Consider the following 23,128-nt stretch of genomic DNA (forward strand, 5'->3'; position numbering starts at 1 on the left):
GACATAATGGTAATAGTAAACTTAATGGTAAACTTAATCATTTTAAACTGCAAGATTTCAGCCAAAGGAGTTTTAAGTTGCCTGTCCCATGTCCTCAGTAACATAATTTCAAACCCCAATTACAAGAACTATGAATGTTACCAGTTCTCTTCTCTCCACTTCAAACCAACGAGAGATTCCAGGCAAACTGTGAGTCAAGGTCAGAGTGGTACGTTCAATCCACAAGCTCTGCAAAGAGTAATTGAGGATGTGAGGTACACAGTGAATCACAATCACATCATCTGTACTTTTACTACAGGTGCTAAGGGGGCAAAGTTCAGAAAAGAATATATTAAACTCCTGAGCATTAACTTACTTTGCAGAATGTCATGCTGAAAGTCACTTGGACGACAAAACCAGAATTCAGTATGCTCTAAAGCAACACATTCAACATTTCTATTAATTTTTAAAGGTTGACCATCAATTCTGTCTTGCGAACCAAGAAGACAGTGTGGACATATATGGCAGTAAGAAAAAAATCCCAGCCAAACAAAAAACCCCATCCTTGCTTCAAAATGCCTCTCTCCTGGCACTAAAATAACTCACCTTTAAACTGGACAATGCTTTATTCAGGTCAGATGTGTAACCACCGGCCTCAACAGCTACTTGTTATTTGAGTTACTACAGTATCTTTGGCCATCAAATCAGGATTACCTGAAAGGCTCTATCAGCATAAAATAATAAGACAGTATTCGCCTTGAAGAGATTAACACTTTAACACTGCTTATTTGCTACTTCTACCTTAAATTCATTCTCCTTGTCCTTTGGCCCTTTGTGGAAAGGCCTGTCATAGCGGAATTTCCGGATGTTGTTGACTCGGTAAAAGCTCTTTATGCGATCAGGGACACGGTCCATTTGCAGCACGTCTATATTGTCTGGGATGGGAGTCACTGCATAGATCTGTAAATCTGTAAATTATGTAGTTAAAGAAAGCCACGGGACATCAAACAGGAAGACTATCTCTACTGTGGAAATAAACAGGATAGTGAATTCAGAATGTCATGCTCCTCTTTGTTTTCCAACACTCTTCTTTTGCAAGTGAAACAACAGAACACTAGACTAGAACTACTAGGAGAGTCTACAGAGTTATAGTACCTCACAGCCAGATGAACCAAAGAGGAAGATACCTGAGGATGCAGAGAGTATGTAGTAAGACATCCAAAATTACCTACAGCAGGCAAAATATCCAGTTCCTATTAGCTTTAATTAGAGCTAGGTGCCTCATTTGTGCAGGCACTTTAGTAGACCTTGATGTGTTTAGGTACCTAAATATCTAATACTTACCTTTGATAAATTTTGCTTTAGATAATTCTGCTTTGTCAACAGGCCAAAGTGGTCCTAATTTCATCAATTTACAGTCCAGTTTTATTAAACTGGTTTAACCTCAATGTTAGACAAGATCTCTGCAGGCATAAACAAACCAGCCAAAATACACATACCAACAACCCCTCTGTCTATGAAAGTATCAGTGTTATATAGCAAAGAAGAGTGAAAAGCACGTGTTACGAAAGGCAAGTGGGAAACACCAACCAACTTCAGGAGATTTCACTTGCTGACATTGTCCTTATGGCTAAAGTCCTGTGCAATATCTTTGTTGTTGTCACGCAAGCCAAACAGTGGTATTCTCATGACTAAAATCTCCAAAAGTCTCCACAGACCCATTAAATGTTATGTGGTTCAGTCCTTAAATGTATATAACATTGTATTGGTTGCATCAAATCACAGTACAGGTTACCAATGAGAGGAATGAGATTCAAAGCCTTAGGTATAAAAGAGTTCAGTAGTTTAAAAGAAAGGGGAAGTGAAAAAAAAAAAAAAGTGAAAAATAAACACAATGGAAAAATAACACTTTGGAATGAATATCTGTTCCCAACAAAATGTTCTCCAAAAGAAGGTATCGGGAATACTTTTAATGACACAAAGCATGCATCATGGCAATGCTGTTGGAAAAGGTTAAAACACGGATGTGACCAAGCAGATGTGACCAAGCACAGCTATTTCCCTTACACACTGAAGATGACCTGCATCACGGCCTGAGTAAAAAGTGACAGTTCTCTCCAACAATACATAGCGCAGTGAACCAGTTAATGCCTACTGTAGACAGGTGTGTGGTTTTGTCCATATCCAGCTCTACCTAAGACACTTAGGAACAGAGGTATCCAAGTTGATGACCTTTTTAATAACTTCCTCCTCTGTCCTCCTCTACCACAGTTCTTCTAATCATAGTTTGCCCTTTCACTGAAGGATACACTGGGCATCACACTGCAATATAGAGTCATCTGGGTGGTTTGGATGCTGCATTGCAATGGCTTGTGGGAACTCACTCAGCATCCTCTGCTGGAAGGCTTCCAGCCTCTCATAGTCGTGGCCCCGACATACATATTCTTTGTTCTGCAAGAAGGACAAGCATAAATTAGTCTCCTTAAAAGTAACTTAAATTCTATCGGCTTTTATCTCACTTTAAATGTTACTGCTTCAAAAACAAAGATAAATTACAATGTCAGTATGCTAATGTGAGAGTAAAATGTGCATTTAACACAGCTGATATATTTTACTCCTTCCTTTTTCTGTACAATGTATTTCATCAAGAAGTGATGAATAAGTAGATTATTCCACTGATCTCTCAACAGAAAGATGCCTGTGAATACATAGAATACGTAGCATTCAGCCCTGTTGTCTTTTCTTATTTGCTTTTCAGACTGCTGAAAAGGGACTATTTTTTAATTGGGCTATACTGAGACATCAACCAAAACTTACTAAGTCACCAGTTCAGTTGTTCTACACTGGGAAAGCTGCTGTCAAATACAGTTTACACCAGATGGATAAAAGTCCTGAGGATTTCATAGAACAGAGGGAGATATATGTTTATCAATTTATCAGACTTAGAGACAAGTCATAACAAACTGTTCACAAAAATCATTGTTTAATCATTGCTGTATTGTCATAGCCATACAATCCACCTCTGATCATGCTGAACAATACATCTTCAGGAAATGCCCTGTCTATAGTGGAGTAATGGAAAAGCCTTACCAAGAATTCTCAGTGGCCACTTAGCAAATTCCCCTTCAGCCCTAAAAGCACTTTCCTCTTGATGAACAAAATTTCATTTCTGCTACTAATGGAAAGCTTGCATTTAGATATGCCTCTTGAGGCATTTAATCACTTGTGCAGAGTTGTTGGATGCTTTGTGAGCCATCTCAAACTTTGAACAGCAAGATACAGGATTTCTGAAGTCTTCAGTGTCATAAAGATTGTATCCCAGTGTCTTTAACTGTATTGCCACAAAACACAATTCTGACTGGTGTTCATGTCTCCTGATGCAAGACCAATCAAAGCAGGCAAATTCTCTAATTCTGTTAGTTTTAGCTCTCATACACATAACATGTTCCCTAGAAGTACAGGGAGATTTTCACCTTCGTAAAACAAAGAAGGAATCCCAGCAAACAAGAACAGTTCTCCCCCTTCTATTTCTTGCATTTAGAAGCTGCAGTATACGCAATAATGTTTTGTTAATTGCTCTGCAAAAGGGTTCTGGCTGACCAGTTCTTGATCTTGTAGCAAAATCAAAGAGAAAGCAGCAAAACCTGATCACAAAACACAGCCAAGGAGTGCAGTTCTCTTTGGCTTTGCATTTCAACTTTATGGAACAGATCTCATGTTCCAGCTGCGACATGCGTCACTTTGTATGCATCAGTCACAGCAACCAATGAACTGTGAGAAAAACTGTATGATGAATCTTGACAGTTCAGTCTGTAATGCCCAAACTTTGCAGCTATTATTAAATCTGGAGTGAGTCTGTATTTGAAGGTGCATCCCTTCATGACACTTCCTGCATTCTCTATTTTAGCTTTTGATTGCAGCAATCCAGAAAACTGTAAGCCTATAAATAAAGTTATTGTGATTCTAAAAATAATGCCCTGAAAACACCTCAAAGCTAAATTTCATAGACTCTTCAGACAGATACCAACACAAGATCTCAGAACACAGCTTGTCAGGCCTTACTTGAACTTCTGGTAGGTGGAAGACATGGACAGTTTTAACTTACTTATGTAGGAAGGCTGGAAATAGATGCAGAATTCATAGAAACATGACCAATGACTTTTCTAGACAAAGGGTCTTCAAAATCAAAGATGTAGAAAGAAATGGTTATTTTCTGTCTTAAGTTATACAGCAATAGAAAAAGAAATGAGAAAAGGGCATGGAGTTATTTGATCACTTTAAATCACTCCTATATCCATTTGAAAATTTTAAATCCATGTAAATCTTTTTCTTCTCTAGAATAGCTGCTTCCCATCTCTTTACAGTGTGATCCATGCTGATGTGATTGCTAATGGGCTTAATCTGTGCTTTGCAATGTGTATGCTGTATGGATCATTAGAGAGAGAAAGGAGGAGGATGACTTTTAACGAGATTGCTACATTAGTAATCTGCTATCAGAAGTACTGCTACCAAATATAATTGCAGAATTAACAAGGATTATAATTATGTACGCACATGTTCGCTGTTAGTGTCTCCAGCCAAGTATCCATATTGTTACACCATTTCGCAAAGAGTAAGGGCTGTGCACTGAGAACTCGTGCAGTGTTAAAACACACAGGCCATGCAGGATCCAAGATAAAACTGTAGGATCCATAATATAATAAGCTAAGCTAGATTCACTGATACTACTTCAAATGTAGGAATGCTTATATGCCATCATGACTTTGTTGTCATTCATTTTCTGAAACATCTGTTGTTAGATATAAAAAAAGAGATTGTCAGTTTCCTCTGGAGATCTTCATGAAAGGGTAGCTACTGCTTTGTCATTTCCTCACATTCCTCTGCAGGTGTATTCTACACACTGATTCAGGCTGCAACATTATGCCACTCTTCAGCTTCACCTTTGAATAACATGAAGCCACGCTTTATCCACTGGTATTTTCACCTTGATTAATTCCAACTTGGCTTTACTTCCCCCGCCCGTGTTTCCATTAAAAGACTGTAATTAAACACCAATGTTTAAATCCTAGTTTAAAAAAAAAAAAACAAACCAAAACCCAAAAACCCCAACAAACTTCGTAATCAGAGGGAAATTGAAGAGTGCAATTTTCAAAACGGTACACAGTTTGGCTTTTTGTAGCTTCTTAATGTATAACTCAAGAGTGGTGCCACCTCTTGTCAAACCATTTCTTTAAAGAGAACACAGAACATGTACTTCCAGTCCTTGAAAGCACGCTTCAAGTTAGCTTGTCCTGTCAAGCTAGATGGCATCTACCATCAATTTTCAGACAGCTCTTAAAGCAGTTGTCGGATTATATTCCTTCCTTGCTCTGAACGAGCAACAATACATTGTATGAACAAATATAATATTAAGTTTGATTCCTCATTAGGAAAAGAAGATAATTTCACTTTTTAATGGATTGCAGACCCAGCTGATCCTGTATACATCAGCAGACAATAAGCTCAAAGTGTGGACATGTCCAGAGAAGCTGCTAGGCTTTTTGTTGAAGAGAGAGGAAATTTTTGCTTGTAGATATCATAAGAGAGTCATCAGTCTGGTATTAGAATCATTCTGTCATGTGAAACTTTTTAAAGCGTGATAATTTGAGATGATGAAAATTAGTTGACTAATGACCCAACATTGCTGCAATACAGCATTTTGCTTAATATAGAGGCAATTTGTGCTGCATCTGCAGATCGTCAAAAATACACATAGGCATCATGAGTCAAATTTCTGATCTCTGTTCCTAAAAACATTCCCAATGGACCACATCCTTCAGTTCAGCCAGAAAGCTGTTTCTACTTGTGCAGGTGTAAAAAAATAAGCTGAATGGCAGACATCGTATCTCCCCGACAAAAATACAATGCTACTCTGAGCCTGGTCACTTTGTCATATTTTGTGTAAGTCTGGCTTACCCGCAGGAAAAATGGGAATTTCCGACCATAAAAACCAACTCTGAAAAACTCAGGTTCTAAGCGCTGCTGTTCCATGATATTATCATAATAGGTAGCTTCCATTTTCTGTGGAGGAAAAAGATAGCTGCTATCAGACACTTAAAGCTGCACTTAAAACTTCAGAATCTCAAGACACATTGAAATATCTTTCCCCCACAATTTTTTATGAAAAGACTGAAATTCTTCTAAAAATAAAAATTATTAATTAAACAGTCTACATGGTGGAACAGACTATAGTATTATCATACTCATTTTACATTTTTGGAGATGACATATGAAAATTTTTCTGTTGTATCTCATTTTAAATTAAACAGGTCTTGCATGTAATTTTCTTTGCATTGCAGAATTAATGGCAAAGCTGAGATTAAGATCTACGTTGCCTGGCCCAGAGTGTCCTATTCTCTCCTACAGCTCAAAATCTACACCACTGTCTGGAAAATTATACCAATTCAACGGGGTTTGCCTTAACTGAGTTGAGGGGCATGAAAAAGGATGAAGTAAAATTAAATCTTCTACAGCTCTGTGCACCAGTGGGTTTAACATGGAAGTAAAAAAAGGGGTTGGAAAAAGTAAAAGGACTTTTCTGTAGTTCCAATTATTAGTTTTGTGGCACTGTGCTAGCATTTATATCAAGAGTGGGATTTCAAGACCCCTTGCCAAACTCAATCTCATTTGAAACGCTCACAGGAATTTCACTGTAGCAAAAAGATAGCTTTCTGAAGAGAAGAATCAGTTTGACATCATTGTTTCCACTGCAGGGAACCCTAACAGCAACTTCGACTTGGAATACTGCATCAAGGTTTTGTTCTTGTTCCCACACATATTCACTCCTTTTCTAAAATGGAGAAGGTCCCAAAGTCATTACAGGAAGAATAAAGGAATGCGTTGATTTATGCAAATGGCATAGAGAAAAACTGTTAGAGTGGGGAGAAATTCAAGTCAGTTCAGGTCAACACAGATTTAGGAAACTTGAACAGAAAACAGATCACACACAGGTGAGCAAAAGGATGAGATGAATGGGTTATACTGATCAGCTGAGATGCTCTTCACCTGCCAGCCAATTAACTCCAAATAATAAAGAGGCAGCAAAAATACCTAATTTACTGATGTTTCAGGAAAGAAAGTCTTGATGCACAACTTGACTAAGCCTTTAATAAGTTTGTTTGGTCATCATTCATGATCACTTTACCGATATGGTATTTCCCGTACACCAGAATAAATTTTCACACTGCTCTATTTTAGATGTGTACAATACACAAGTGCACAACCAAGATGGTCACCCATACTCTCTTTAGGGCCACTTTGAAGAAAACGGGTTCTTCAGAAGTGCAGTTCATGAGACCTAGTCAGACAGGTATCTTCAGATGAGAATAAATTTGACTTCTAAAGAGAATTTAAACCACTGTGTATAAGAATACATCTGTTGTGGTTTAACCTGGCAGGCAGCTAAACACCATACAGCCATTCGCTCGCTCCCCTACCTCCTCAGTGGAATGGGGGAGAGAATCAGAGAAAAAAGAAAAAAAAAAAGTAGTAAAATTCATGGTTTGAAATAAAGACAGTTTAATAGGACAGAAAAGGAAGGGAAAATGGTAATAATAATAATGGAATATACAAAATAAGCGATGCACAATGCATTTGCTCACCACCTGCCGACCAATGCCCAGCCAGTTCCCAAGCAACGGTACCCTCCCACCCCCGGCCAACTCCCCCCCGTTTATATACTGAGCATGACGTCATATGGTATAGAACAGCCCTTTGGCCAGTTTGGGTCAACTGGCCTGGCTGTGCCCCCTCCCAGCTTCTTGCTGGCGGGGCATGGGAAGCTGAAAAGTCCTTGACTAGTGTAAGCACTACTTAGCAACAACTGAAAACATCAGTGTGTTATCAACATCATTCTCATACTAAATCCAAAACACAGCACTATGCCAGCTGTTAGGAAGAAAATTAACTCTATCCCAGCTGAAACCAGGACAACATCCACATAGCATAAATATTAAATTTGAATATATGCATGCTACCCCAGGGGACAAAAGCAGATGAACTATTTTCACATTCATAAAGCTTTTAAATAATAACCAGAACTTTGACTACTTCTGATTAAAGCATGATGCTGCAAATGTGCCCTGATTTCATGAAGTGTTTGATTTTACTGGAGGACCAGATTCTTGTAAATTGACAAGAATGCCATGACTGTTTGCCTTCTCCATTCTTTCTTTCTTGTTCCTCTTATGTCAACTGAGGCACAAGCTGTCCTTGATATTTTTGGAATGAAAATGAAATATCAGTATTTTTTTTAAAAGACAAAAAAAGATATTTTATGCAAAAATATATATAAATATGCAATTGCAATAGCAAGCCCAGCTCTGATGTGTGTGCTGTCTCCATATACTCATAGGAGTTTACTGCTAGCAGACTTAGGAATTACTTCAGTGGAGATACAAAGTCATCAAAATCAATCAATGGCAAAGGAGTGACTGTAAATGCATGGAGCTGTATAGGGAATATGATTATTTTTAAAATTCGGAATGTTCTGACACGACAGTAAAATTCCCTGAGGAATGACATGAGAGTCTGCAAGGAGAGGAACTGCTGCACTTACCCGAATCCAGCTGAGGCTCTGATAATCATAGAGACTTTCGTATTGTATGGCCAGTTCTCTGCACAGCGGTATTCCAAACTCCCAGCTCTGCAAAACCAAAGCAAATCACACTCACAGCAAACAGACTGTTATTGCCAACTCAGCTGAGAGGAATATGGAAATTCAATTTTGGGAATTCATTTTTCATGAAATGCCAGGGATGAGATGTGAAAATGCAATGCGATGAAACAGTTTCCATTAAATATCAGATTAATTCCTTCTTCACGATAGTAATGGAGGCATATGTTCCATTGAAATTATACACACATACTGCTTGTTACTGACAGTTCACTCATGAGACTGGGAACTTACCTGGAGAAATATAATACAACTAACAAGTTTTTCTTCTTGTCAGACACCCCTTCAACCCACCCCCAGTATCTCCTTTGCTTTCTGCACTAAAACTCCCTGGAGTAAAGAGTTAGGGCTTAGCTCCCCAGCAAAGTGCTCCCCTTCCCAGGGCTGCTACTTCCTACTGAAAGCACAAAACTGTCAAGTAGTGGGAAACACTCAAATACAGAAACAAAACATCCTCAGAACTGAGCTGCTTTATTGCACTGAGTGCATATCCATATTCAGAACTGAAAGCAAAACTCATTTCTTCAACTTACAGCCTGCATACAAGAAATCTTTTCTAGCACACCGTACTCATCACCTTCTGAGGTAACGAAGGAAGAGACTGTGTTTGGGCACGCCCACATTCAGAGAAAGACTCCCCCGTTACCTCACTTAGCTTTCTAGAGTGCTCATTTTACACCCTTGAACCGCAATCTCCTCTCTCATCATCTTTTACTTGCATAGATTGGAAGCCTTTTAGGGGAACGGCTGTTTCTTACCATACTTATGTAAAGGATCTAGAACACCAAGGTCTCAGTTGAAACTTTATTGGATTAACTTTTATGCACTACTGGACTAACTTGCCAGTTGTTTTAACTGGGACCCTGTTGTAGTTTTGTGCGAGTTACACTATCACCTTAAGTTTTAAGAATACTACTAGCAATACTGTAAATTATTGGCAACAGTAATTAACTGTAATTATGTAAAATATTAGCACTTAATATGGAAATAGTTTTTCCAATTACATGTACCTTCACATTAAGAAGTGTCTGATTTAGCGTAATAGGTACTTTACAATGCTTCCCTTTATGCACACACATATGTAGTGTCTGTTCTCTCATCCTTAATACCAGCAAAGCTTTTTTTCTCTGAATAGCAAAACCAGGAAGTGTAAGAACTTTTTTATTAAAAGAAGGTATAGTTGTAAGAATTAAAAAGGCAAAAATAATGATCCTACATCTCTTTAGCTTCAGTTAAGTACAAAAACTTACATAAGAACTTGCTAAATAAAAGATTCTTTCAGAATCAATTTGGATATTCTGATAGCATTAGTAGTTTGGGATGATGGGAAGCCTGAGATTTAGTTAGATAAATACAACACATACAATAGGAAATGACCTGAAAGACCAGTTACTTGACTTCTCAGAATATTACTCAGGTTTTTGTGATCTCAAATTAACAGGATTTTTGCTGTGGGTTGTCAAAGTCCACGATGTACAAATGGATACATTGAACTGGGATCAACAACATTGACCAGTTAAGTGTTTGTATGTGCAAATACAAACAGCATTGCATTTTTTTATAGGTTTCAACATTCTTTACAGGGATACTGTACATAGATTTTCAGTCCTTAGCTGATCTATATTTACTTGAAAGAATGAAAAAGTCTCTTCTAAAACATCTATGATATCTGGCCAGGAATAAGTGGCTTTTGTCACACAGAGTATGAGCAGAGTCTCACTTCCAAATGGGATGCTGTGGCTAAAGCCTACGTAATTCTCTAATCTGTGTTCTGGATAGAAGCAGAAAGCTAGCTGGCTGTCTTCCCTTGAGGTGATCCTAAAGATGTAACCTTTTCATGCTCCTTTTCTGATGTGAATTAAATTAACAACATGTAACCACATCTTATTTCTCTTTATACCAGCTCTTCTACATATATCCTGATCCTATTCCTGTAATGCTAACTCAACTCAGGCTTTCTCTCTTTGTTTCAGTTAGATTTCCACACAGAGAAATTCCACTGTGCTAGCTGAGTATTCTGTAGATACCAGACGAGACAGAGAAGTGAAGAAACGCAATATACAGGTAACTTCTTAGAGAGAAAAGAGAGTTTGCGGGTATTTGAAAGGAAAAGAGAATGAATGGATATCTGAGTCACTGGGATCCTCAGTTTTAAAATCTGTGATGTTAATGAGTACCATCTTCACAGTGTAGAAATTTAATATGTAATTCCATGTGCTAAGCGTCACTTCCCTCTACAGCATCATTCTTCCCCCCTTCAAATAATTTCCTAATGTCTCCACTGTTAATTTCCCTCATTATAGCTTTCTTTTCTGTTTTGCTGATGTCTGATCTGTTTGCATGTTCTGTATTATGTGCTTCACTTGAAAAACACATTCATATGACACTGCAGCTTTCTCCTATGGCACCAGCAACTCTCAGTTGAGCGCTACTGACTGCACACAAGGAGGCACAGATAGAGACAATCAACATTTATGAATGGCAACCTTTATTTACTCATATCCCAATGTGCAGATTTCTTTTGGAAATATGATTCACATGAGAGTGCACAAAAGAAATTAGTTCAAATGTTGGCTATGGAGTACATGATCTAAAAATGAACTGCTTTGGAAATACAGCTTTGGGTCTCTCACAGCACTTGGCTAGCACTAAGGAGAGCACACACTGTGATGCTGTGAAGGGAGCTGGTCAGAATTTTTAGTTAATAAAATCTAGCAGTGAACTGGACAGAAAAGGGTTGTGTAGTTTTCGTGCTACTGCTGTCGAGAAGCATGATCAATCGGCTTCAAACTGTTCCATTCACAGTTCTCTTCTCCTAGAAAACCTTGGGTTTTAACAGACAAAATTGTAACTCTGAGTTAAAAGAAAAAAAAACAAATCTTCAAGTTATGCACTTGCACACACTGCCGACTGAGCCATAAACCAATTCAAAGCATAGCAGAAATCAGTAGGAAGGAGCACACAACCAGAGTGAAGGCTAAAAGGGCTTTGGAACACCTTGTTCCTTCCCAGCACCGGGCTGCTACCAACAATATTGAGAATGGGAGTTACTCAATTCTGCACCCCACTGCAGCGCTCCACGCCTGCCATCGGCCGTGCCACCACTCCTTGCCCTCCACTGGCACGCCCTTTATGTCAAACTCACAAGACAGTCTTGTGGCCGTAGTTTTCCCCCATTCCTGTGCTGAGAAAATTTTGCCATTAATAAATGCAGAACTTTTACACCCTTTTTATGCTGCTTTGACCCCCCGTCCTTAGTGGAAGATGCCAGGAGCAGCTCCAGAAATGCAACTGAAGGACACAGAACAACAAATTCCACTCTTCAGGACCTGAGGAGGGACCATCTTAGGGCAGTGCAGAAAGAAACTATCAGACAAATTGAGGGAAGCAAGTTTCTTCCATTCCCTGAGCTGTTCCCTGTTACACAGCAACAGAAAGAGTGCTGAAAAGCAGCAGGAGGATTTGGCTTCTTAGCATCTTTCACTTCCACAGTTTGAGTGACATACATACTGCTTAAGTGGATTATTTTGTCATTCAGCTACCATTTATAACAAAGGAGGATTAAAACACAAAGTCAAGTAACTCCAAAAACATCCAGTGGGGAAAAAACCTCAAGAGGTTAACACTCTATAATCTGTTAGGAGTTTTATAGCAAAATTACATCCGTCAAGTTTCTACTCCCCTTCAGTGCATACACGGATTGCCTGTTTTTGTCAAAAATACAGGCTCACTTGTTTTACATAGTCTCTATATCATCTTTGTCTAGTCAGACAGTACAGTACTGCAACATTTGCACAAGTCAGTAATTTATTTTTTTTTAAGTGCAGTCTGAAAAACCCTGAAAATTTCTGAAACTAGAAAGAGAACCATTTGCAGTATTATTACAAAAGAACAATTCTGGAAAAAAAAAAAAAAAAAATTTCTTCTTAATTAATCACTTCCTCATAAATAGGTAATTTCTTTCTACACACAGGAATCTGACTCCTTTTGCAGGTTCTGCAGAGAATGTTTCTGCCATATGCAACTTTCTGTTATCAGGGATAGGAAAGAATTATCTGCAATGGCAACCCCATATGAACCATATCACATTTGGATTTAATGCCACTGTCGTTGCCATCAGGCAAAACCAACCCCGAGGTGCACATACACGCGTTATCTTCCAATAATGTAAGCTGTAGGAGTTCTTCTAGAGATGGGAAAAATTTGAAAATATTCTGACAGATGAAACCACTTTAAGGTTCACGTCTGAAATGTTCCCAAAATGCCACGACACAAGGAACTATAACACCTACCTCTGCAGTAATGTAAAAAAAATATGTATTGTAGGAAAAACATACCAAAGATGTGAAATTGAAATACATTGATTTTCTTCTTGTGCGATGGATGGAACTGCACGTTAATTGAAAGCTACTTTAAAATAAGTGACACTGAAAATACACAAATCTTTTTTAATAAAGGGACTCCTACAGTGCATTGCCTGCCATTTACTTCTATAGGTTAGAAACAAAACAAGTCCTAAAGTGAGTCATAACACAGCAATTTGCATAGACAACTGCAAAATGCAATCTCGCCCCCCAAAAACTAAGGAAGTGGCATTCATAGAGCTTTCTGCCATATCAGGTGATCCAAAGTTTGGTTTAAAGGTATAAAAACGTTTTGGTGTTTTTCCTGTTGGCCTACCTAAACTAGTACCAAATGTTGTGCATAATGAAATACCATACCCATTTTCTCATCTGTTTTTTTCACCCAGGGAGCCAAGAAGCAATTGTCAAGTTATAAAACCCCTTTGATACAAATTTACTTCCAGACTACTGAAGTGATAGGCTTGCAAGCCCTAAGTAAGTCAGGAAAAGGGAAGGAAGCTGCTGGGAAGAGAGAAGAAGTTGGCATACCTTCCCTTTGTTGAAGTAATGGATAATCTTACGGCACAGACCTTCCTTACGTTGCCACTCTGACTGAGATGGATAATGCAGGAACTCTCTCAGAGGTCTGTCCTCCCACTGAAGCAACTCACAGTACAAAAGCAAAGTAAATGCAGCCTCTGTTGGAAATGCAATTATTGAACACTGAATCAATGACAACAAATAAATACAGCCAATAGGTTGAAAGGTCACTAGACCTGCTTCTTAACCAGTCTGGAATTCCTGATTTACAATTTGAGAAACAATTCTGAAGTCTTAGATGAGCATTCAATTATTCCATTACTTAAAACAGCAGCACAAGGCTGTTTCCTATGAACCTGATTTTTAGGTACAAATCTGTCAAGTTTCTTTTTACTAGCTACTTGACTGAAGTACACAGTCAGATACTCAGATATGCAACTAGATTTGGGGCCTGCAGGTGTAAACAGAGCTTGGACAACACAGAATTAGAGTCTATACACTTTTTAAGTGCTCCCTAAATACTACAATGCAAAGAAATACGGCAAATGACAATATAATAGTGGTTTTGTGATTTTAATCTTCCTCTAAATTTCATTCCACTGTTGTGATTTTTTTGATCAATCTTCCTTAGAGAACACTTTAATGTAAAATTCAGAGTGTAACAGAATAGTCATATGGTTGTGTTGGGCATAGACATACATTATTTGACCTGACAAGTGAGCTGGACCTCAGCTTCTTATCTTCCCAACTGCCATAACTGATTCATACAAATTTTTTCCAAAAGAATGAATCAGGTGTTAAGAGTATAACATTGGGAGAATCAAAAACTTTCACCAGGATTTCAAGCAGACCCCATATGATGTCTTCCTAACCTGTATAGTTCTCAGCCTGTAAGTGCATGTCACACAGCTTGTGGATATAGCGGATGTACATCTCTTCCTTGTTGATTTCAGATTTATAGAAATTCTGTGAAAGAAAAAAGAGTTTTTATTCTTACTGAGACTCTTTCAAGACAATCAGCAGCATCTGTGTACGTATAAAGGTATTGAAAAGAGAATACATTATTAGTGTAAAAGAAAAGTAATAATCCTTTTCACATCCACACTGATTTAACCCACTAATTTTACCGTGTCTTTTTTTTTTTAAATGAAGGTAGTCAAAAGCTGAAAGAAAAGGTGAGAGAGGTTGCAGAACCTCTGTCACAAGGATACTCAGAACTCAGCTGGACAAGGCCATGAGGAACCTGACCTCTGTGTTAACCACAGAGTTGGACCAGAGACCTCCAGGGGATCCTCACAATCCCTGACATTCTGTTCTGTTATGCCAGTGCTCAGATTCTGAAGCTACACTTGCCTGACACAGATTCCTATCCCAACCTTTCCCAGTTTCGACTACATTGCACAGTATCACAAAGAGATAAAGGAAACATCTTTACCATAAGGTTAACAGTGCAGCCAATTTTCTTGTTTTCTGTTTCATCTCCTTTCATACAGTCCCTAAGAAAGCAGAGCAATGTTGACACAACCATCTGTAAAAAAAGTCCTTTTACAATAAATTTGAAGCTATCTTATCCCCCAGAGTTTCCTTGGATCACAAACAACGGTTAATCATAGACTTCTATGAAGTTCCTCTAAGAAAAACTTCTGTATTATGGATTAAATGGTATGAGAACTGAGTGTCCTCTTACATGTCTGTGCCTGAGAACAAGCACCCGCAATGATTGCTACTTAATTTCTTACAAGAATCTGAGCAAAGATCAGGTAATAGTGGCCAAAAATCCTCTGAACGAAATATCTACTATAAAAGTCAAAAACTATTATTTATCCAGGTGTAAATATTTAGTGGTTTCATAGTCAAAGGATTAGCTTTCATAAATTCAGCTATCCAATGTAGCATTGGCATGCTGAAACATACAACCAGAGTAATCTGGACTAGATTACTTTTTCATAGGTAAGTTAAATCACAAAATTTCTCCTTAGTTTCTGGAATATTTTAGAAATTATTTCTATTCAAGCAGTACAAAAAGTTAAAGGCTTCAGAAACTACTAATCTTGACTTGAGAACATCACATTAAGTTGTGAAAAAGAGACAAAATTTTTAAAGCAGTGACACAGCAAACTGTCTTGAGAACTGCTGTGTCAACTAACTGGCAGCTGGACTCCAAGAGATGCCTGTGTATTTCCAAATTCCGATGTGGCTGCCTATTCTGTTCTGCTCTGGGAATGAAAAAAAAAATCTGCTGTGTATTAAAACTCGATTAAACACTGGTATCTGTTCCTGAATTAAATGTGTATCTGTGTATCAAAGTTGTGCTGATAGCAAATTTCATTAAAAAAAAAAATCAGGTCCCTTGCATTCCCTTTAAATATGTCTCAGATACCTGGTCTTAGTAGTTGTACAGCAGCTGTTGTCTGGAAACAAACAGGAGATTTGATCAAACAGGTAAGGATGACAAAAAGAGCAAACTAAAAAGCACGGAAAAGGATTTGGGATTGCAGAATACCCAGCCTAGTCACAGGTTTTCACCTATAATGAGCAGCAGCAGAAGAAAAAATTATTTGAACTCTTGTCAGTAGGGTAAAGATAGAAATATTTGGGGCAGTTCTATATAGTTTCAAATTGTCTATCATTCCATAAAAACAACTCTGAGAGAGTGTGTGTGTGTGTATATATGAAGTTAAAATATTTTCTTGTAACTGAATCAAAGCTCAGCTGTATTGACACTATCATCCTGCAAACTTTAGTCTAAAACTAAACAAAGGATGCCTAATTTATAGTAGAGTCTTGCACACATGAGTCACCAGCTGACATGTCAGACTTTCCTCAGATGAAAAGTTTTCCAACCCTGCATGTCTAGATGAGGCATTCAGCACATCTTGGTTCAGCAAGACATTTTGAGATCATTCTTGCATTTAGCATCTATTTTGCTGAATTAGGTGAGATCATTTCAATGACAGAAGGAATTAATCATTTAACAACCTGAATAAACCTTAGTACAAAACTATGAATTAAAAAAATTCTGTATCTTTGCTGTTATCAGGAATGAGCATACAAGAATGAGAATTAGGGTTCTAGAGATAAGGACTTCGGATTTTTGCTCAGAACCCAGCAGAAATGAGTTAGGCTTGCTTACATGATACTTGCCATCAGAGAAGCACGCAGCTCAGTAAAGAATAAAAATATTCCCTGTAGAAAAGAAATTTGGTACTTCCTCCTTACAAACTTCTTATACTTAGAATATAGTACTGTTGTTGCCAGATACCTATAGTCAAGCAGACGCTCCATGAGACGAGTAACTGATGTAACAAAAGAGATTCCAGTCTCCCGCCATGTTTCCTGCTCAATCTTCTCCAGCAAACTGTTTGGAGATGGAAAGACAGTAGATCAGGCTTCCAGGGAAACAGTATAGTGCATGCAGACAGCTGTGGACAACTTGGTTTCTCCCTCATAAAACAAATTCATAGACTTACTATCTTACCTGGGATAAGGCCCAAAGAGCTGGGTTCTACTCCAGGCAGCATGAAGTAAAGACAAGGAAATTACAGAATTGACAGGAGAAGGAAACATATCTTCACATTGCCACTTAAAATATATGAAAAAGAGCAATGCTCATGGCAACAGCTGATTCCCACATTATTACCTGTAGCTTAAGCACTGCTAACGGCAGTCAGAAGTTGGGAGTCTAAACCTACTGCAAATACCTCTTCTTTGCTCATCCCTACATACATTTTCATCTCTCATCAGCAACCAACCAACCTTGAATCACAATTTATTTAAACTGTAAATAAATAAAGGCAATCTGTTCCTACTCAGCAAACTAGACAATACAGCGAGCATCTCACTGAGACAACTGTGAGAGCTGAGAGAAAGCTAGAGCGAGAGCACTGAAAATCACATTTAAAAAGTGAAAAAAGAAGCAAATTTACAAGCTAGTTTCCTGAAACTGGATCTCCAGAACTTGCCACTTCTATAATGGCAAGAGGAAAGAAACTCTGTTGGGTGTCATACATGTCCTCAGAAGAGGCAAACTCTTCTGTACTGGAATGATTTCCAGCTGAGGGGGCCAATTCACATTTCAGCAGTATAGTTGAGACAGTAGAATACAAGGTCAACTGTTTACTTCACATAGCATTTATTAACTTTGTGGAAGTGTTTCCTCAAAGTTCACGTTGTTCTCAGAAAAGTCAGTAGCAAATATACACTAAAAGGTTGCTGGACTTCCAGGCTGTGTTTCTTGGTAATACATTCTGGCACTATCATCTAAAAATAAGTAACAAGCTATAGTCCCTGAATTCTTAACATTTTGGGTAACAAATGTCTTCAACTGGAGCAAAGGAAATGCACAGTATTCCTCTTGCCAGATGAATGTAAAAAAAAAAGGATAGATATTTTCTTTCCTTTATCTCTGAAATAGACTTATCTTATCTGTACACATAATGTGCCAGACTTCCCAAGGCTGAATATACACAAATCAAAACTGAATACATTTACATGCTTCCTAAGGATAATCATACAGGATGGGCAGGCTTATCTATCTTGAAAATGATTGAATGTGCAATTGTAACTCAGAAATACAAGTATTGGTTCTAGCAAAACAAAGGTTTATGCCTCAAACTGCCAGCATGCTGGGGGGGGGGCACATAAAATTGTCTGGAATATATGGCTAAAATTCTGCTAATGATCTCTATGGCTCACTGGAATATTAAAAGACTTAGGGTTAAATGCTCTGGACTCTCAGAGTTCAAAATAAGTCTTTCTGAAATAAACTACCATCACTGGAAATGAAATTTGGAGACAGATCAGTAATCAAAGTGGAAAGTCAGATGTAAAGTCTTTAAGTTTATCCTTATGAGTACAGATTTCTGGTATGAAAGGGAGTGGAAATACAGTGTCATGATGGACTCTGGAGGAAGCAACTTGCAGCTGTTGAGCCAACCAAAACATGACCTTCAAAAATTGGAAGAAGCAAAGGAAAATGCTGAGGAAAATCTGTTTTGCTCTAACAAGGCCTGACTTGCTAGATAGGACTGTTTCTCTAAACAATCCCAAGGCCATGATTTCACTTATTGCTATGTAAAAAGAAAGGCACTGGCTCCTCTAGCAAATCAATTTTTGATAGGAGGATGATAACTACTTACCTGTGCAGCCTTATATTAGATTTCACAGAAAGAAGGCAAAGAAGAATTTAGGTCTTTATATTCTTTTGAGAATGAGAGTGATGTATTTCTATTTCACTGAACCACGTCATGAAAACCTGCCAGAAAGCCCGTTACTGCTTTCTCTGAGGGTCAGCGCTGTAGCTGCGGCTGCACAGACACTACTTGGACTCTTTCAATGACCCTGCACAACACAGTGAGCAGAAACTGGCATAGCTTACAGCAGGCTGAAGAGTTCCCTGTAGTTCTCATCACCTTTTCCTTCGGATACCAGGCTGTCCAGCTTATCGATCAACTCAGCTTCCACCTGGATGAAGAAGCGATTGGTTACAAATTAGCTGTTCATGTAGAAGACAGGAGTTCCAAACACTAGGAAGACTGGAAGAATATTTTATTTCTCATGCCCTGGGGCTGCCCACTTCTATGTGTAGAGTGATTTATTTCTCTGTGGCTCAGTTAAATGGACACACTTTTCTCATTTTTCAGTGAAATAAGACGACTAAAACTAAATTATCCTTTTGCTTATCAGGGTCTAAATGAACATACCAGGGGAGGTAATGCTGCTTCTTCACAGGACTTTCTGAAGTTTATTCTCTTATCAAATAAATCAATCATACACACTTTCTGTGAAACAGTATATCAGATAAACTATATCCTGTACTGTAACAGAATATCCAACTTTGCAAAGAAAGTAAAGATGAGAAGGAAAAGCAAATCACCCAGTGGCACACAAATGGAGTTGGTGCTCTTGTTGCTGAAATCATTAAAGGGAGACCTGATTTAGTCCATGAATCAGACCGCATCGTTATCCAGTATCGCTGAAAAATTAACCTTGCTAAAACATGAGCTACTGAAGAAAATAAAAAAAGGGCTTGAAAATGAATTTCCAGGATTCTTATATTTTCTGACAACCAATTTAGTATTCAAAAAGTAAAGAGAAGCTCAAAATTCAAACAAAATACCCTCTCTTTGCTTGTGATCTACAGTGACTTGACAGAAATCAGTAACGCATCTGTCCAGCTATCTAGCATAATACTGGACAACAAATAACTTCCTGGTTCCAGCAGCTAATGTTAATAAGGTTTAATAGATCTTGTGCTATTTAAATATTTATTTAATTCTCACTAATACAGATGATTATTCTGTCTTTAATCTTAGAAAGTTACGATATATGCTTCATAAAACAGTGTGGAAATTTGCTCCACAGGTAATTTAAGAAATATTCTTGGAGCTCGAGTTTACAATACATTAGTGAGTATAAAAATTAAATTAAGATTATGAAGAGTTCATCTCAATACAGAAAGTATAAACAGGTCCAGAAACTTGAGGATGACTGTAGGTACTTATAACTGTAAATGCCAGAGCAGAGACTGTTCTATTGTTATGCTAAAACAAGCAAAAAGAGGACCATGATCAAATGCTACTGTAATAATAATAACAGTAGTAAATAATAATAAAGGGAGTTCAAGAGGAAGAAAAACATAAGCTCCTGGTAATACTTTTCCACTCAGCCTTTACTAGGTCAGGTTATGGAAAAGGTCTGTTATTCTCCTGGAACGACAGATTAGATCTGGCATTTTAATGAGTTTGTGGATACTAAATAATGACATGAATTATGATAATTTAAATAAAAGGATTTACTATTTCAGAGCACTTATCTGCAGATACTTGGCCCAGTACTGCCCCAAACACAATGACAATGAAGCACTGCCATCTGAGGATCCAGTCCAAACCAATCCTTCGTTATTAATACTTTGCACTTCAGGGATCTGTTTTGCAGTGGAAAATTTAAGCAATTCTCTGAGCATGACTGGGCAACAAAATGATGAAGACTCCTCTCCCTGTTTTGCAATCAGAGCTCACAGCAGGTGGAAACTACAGAACTGTTGTAGGGCATAACCATTTCAGGATAGCTGCTACAATTTCTTAAAAAATATACAGTCACAAAGTCTGTTTCAAAGCATGGTATAATTATTTAATTATACAATACCAGTTTCTAGCTGGAAATTGAAGACAGAGAAGCAAGGACCACTGTTTTCACAAACACTGTCTAAATCTTTACATCTCCATTTTTGGCTCTCAGTCTGACCCATTTAACGGTTGACTAATAATCTAAGTGAAGCGAAGGGGAGCAGTGAGAGCCCAGCACTTACAAAATTCTTCTTTTCTTCATTTCCGATGTGATGAGCACATTGCTCCTCATCTCTATGTTCACAGGAAATGTAGCTTGGTGTAAAATGCACTGTTTACATAATCTTGGGAGTCTTGTAATAGTTTTGTGAAATATGCTTCAAATTTTCTGTTTTTACATATTTACACAACATCTTCTTCACAATCAGAAACGGATCAACAGATACAAACTCCTTGCCTCCAGCTGGACATTGCAGCTAGACAGAGCAAGAAAAACAATACTGCAAATGCTTGGGAAGTGACTTCACCTGTTTGAAGTTGCCATTCTTTCTCTGCTCCCAGTCCATCATGTCATGGAAGATAGGGATCATGATATTCCGGACTTCTGGTTGTGGAACAAGTGTAACACCAAGAAAGGGGCCAATCATTCCCGGAATAAAGTGAATCTTATGCTCACCTGTACAACACAAAGCAACTGTAATTAAATAAAAGCCTTTGTCATCTGTCACAGAAAATAGGGAACCCCTGCAATAATGACATATACAAAGTAGAAGGCATAAGCATTAGAAAACCAAATATAGTCTTTTCCTGAAAGGACTCAAAAAACAGTATTTGCTTTACACCATTCCTTGCAAAGTCTCTAAGAGCATTTTTAATTTCACTGTGAGAGCCTTCAGCAAAAATTGTCAGTGCATTTTACTTGCAAAGGAATTCAAACTGTCAAAAATAACCAAACCAAAACATACTAACTAGGGGGAAAAGAGGCCACAGATACTTCTAATTTATGAAGAAAAAGATTGTGAAAGGGCTGGTGAGAACAATGGTATTTAATAGAACTGATTTAGATTTCAAAGAACTGTAGAGCTCTTCATCCTCAGTGCTATGGAAGTCTCAATTTCATAACTGACCTTGACTTAGGACCAAATGGCATTGCTTCTCAGCAACAGAAACTCAAGGCATTTTGCTAACAATCTCTTCTGTGGCATGCTTACTGTGCAGTCACAGAGAATAAATCAAAATAGCCATGTTTGGAACAACATTCAGTGGTAAATATCTGTATCTACATATCTAAAATGGGCTTCTCACTTCTCACTTGAATTTGTCTAGCATGATTTTCTGGCTATTTGATCTCTGTTATATTGGAGAGCCTTCTATTCTCCACACAGATGCTTAGAAACTGTGCTCAAGTCTGGCTGTATCATCTTAGTTGTGCAAGATGGGTCAGGCTTATTCAGTATTTTATAAGAAGGCATTTTCTTACTTCTGTAGACATCTTCCTGACTGTTCTCTGAACTCTGTCCAATTTGTCTTGTTTTTTGGTTTATGTTTTTTGTTTTTTTAAAGCTGTAGAAAGCAGGACCAGGCAAACTACTCTAGAATCAAGTACACTTATGAAAAAACTATGGCAGTAATATTGTCCCTCTTTTCTTACTCAAGATTCTTACATATTTTCTCAAAGATTATGGTATCTTTTTTACTCATGGAATTTTACAGGTAGCTCCCATTCAGCTGATTATCAGCATGATACATTTGTAGTCTTTGTTTTCTTGAACAGCACTCCTACCTATATTCCTACAAATAAAATGTTCAACTTGGCTTTTTAAATATGTGCTTGCAGCCACATTATCAAGTTATCCAATCTGATCTGTATCACTCCTTTGCCCTCTTAATGATTTACCTGTTCTCAGAACAGGTCTCTATCAGAAAACATTTTTTTATATTCCTCTAGAATGCTATATGCTTCCTTTGTCCTCAAACATTCCCATAAGTATTCATTTTTGGACCCTGATGGAGACAGGATACTGGCCTAGCTGGACTTGCTCTGATGCAGTACAGATATTATTTGGCTCTTCTATTAATAAAATCCTGAATTACCTAAACCCAAGACTGCTGCAGCACACTTCTAAAAGCACAAGTCCTAGACGAAAAATCTCCATTTTGTGGGTTTTGGTTTGGGTTCTCTGTTTTGGGTTTGTTTTTTTTTTTTTGTTTTTTTTTTTTCTTTTTAAAGTAGTAATGCAGAATTTTATGTATGCAGTTATGCATACTAGATACCTGAAGACACCAAAAAAGCAGCTTTACTGAATGCCCCTTCCGGGCTTTAATATCAAACACACATAGCTCTATGGTTTAGTGGTGGACTTGGTAGTGTTAGGTTTATGGTTAGGCTCGATGATCTTAAGTGTCTTTTCCAACCTAAATGATTCCATAATTTTGAATCATGACAACTTTGGCTTTTGAATCATCTACAAAATTATAAAGTTGGT

General features: G+C 37.8%; 1 protein-coding gene across 1 annotated transcript in view; it reads right to left on the bottom strand.

Moving 5' to 3' along the window:
• The window catches only part of DOCK3 (dedicator of cytokinesis 3), a 205,192-nt gene that overhangs the window by 18,482 nt on the left and 163,582 nt on the right, over positions 1-23,128 (bottom strand). The window contains exons 33-44 of the mRNA XM_075714594.1: positions 21,170-21,318; positions 18,953-19,038; positions 17,054-17,080; positions 16,838-16,933; positions 15,011-15,071; positions 14,448-14,541; positions 13,585-13,733; positions 8,576-8,662; positions 5,935-6,039; positions 2,289-2,430; positions 781-947; positions 142-228 (exon numbers count right to left, since the gene is read on the bottom strand). Of these exons, the coding sequence (XP_075570709.1) occupies positions 142-228; positions 781-947; positions 2,289-2,430; positions 5,935-6,039; positions 8,576-8,662; positions 13,585-13,733; positions 14,448-14,541; positions 15,011-15,071; positions 16,838-16,933; positions 17,054-17,080; positions 18,953-19,038; positions 21,170-21,318 (1,250 nt within the window). The remainder of the gene's footprint in view (positions 1-141; positions 229-780; positions 948-2,288; positions 2,431-5,934; positions 6,040-8,575; positions 8,663-13,584; positions 13,734-14,447; positions 14,542-15,010; positions 15,072-16,837; positions 16,934-17,053; positions 17,081-18,952; positions 19,039-21,169; positions 21,319-23,128) is intronic.

This window comes from Pelecanus crispus, chromosome 7 (genome assembly GCF_030463565.1).
Source record: "Pelecanus crispus isolate bPelCri1 chromosome 7, bPelCri1.pri, whole genome shotgun sequence".
Taxonomy (NCBI): domain Eukaryota; kingdom Metazoa; phylum Chordata; class Aves; order Pelecaniformes; family Pelecanidae; genus Pelecanus; species Pelecanus crispus.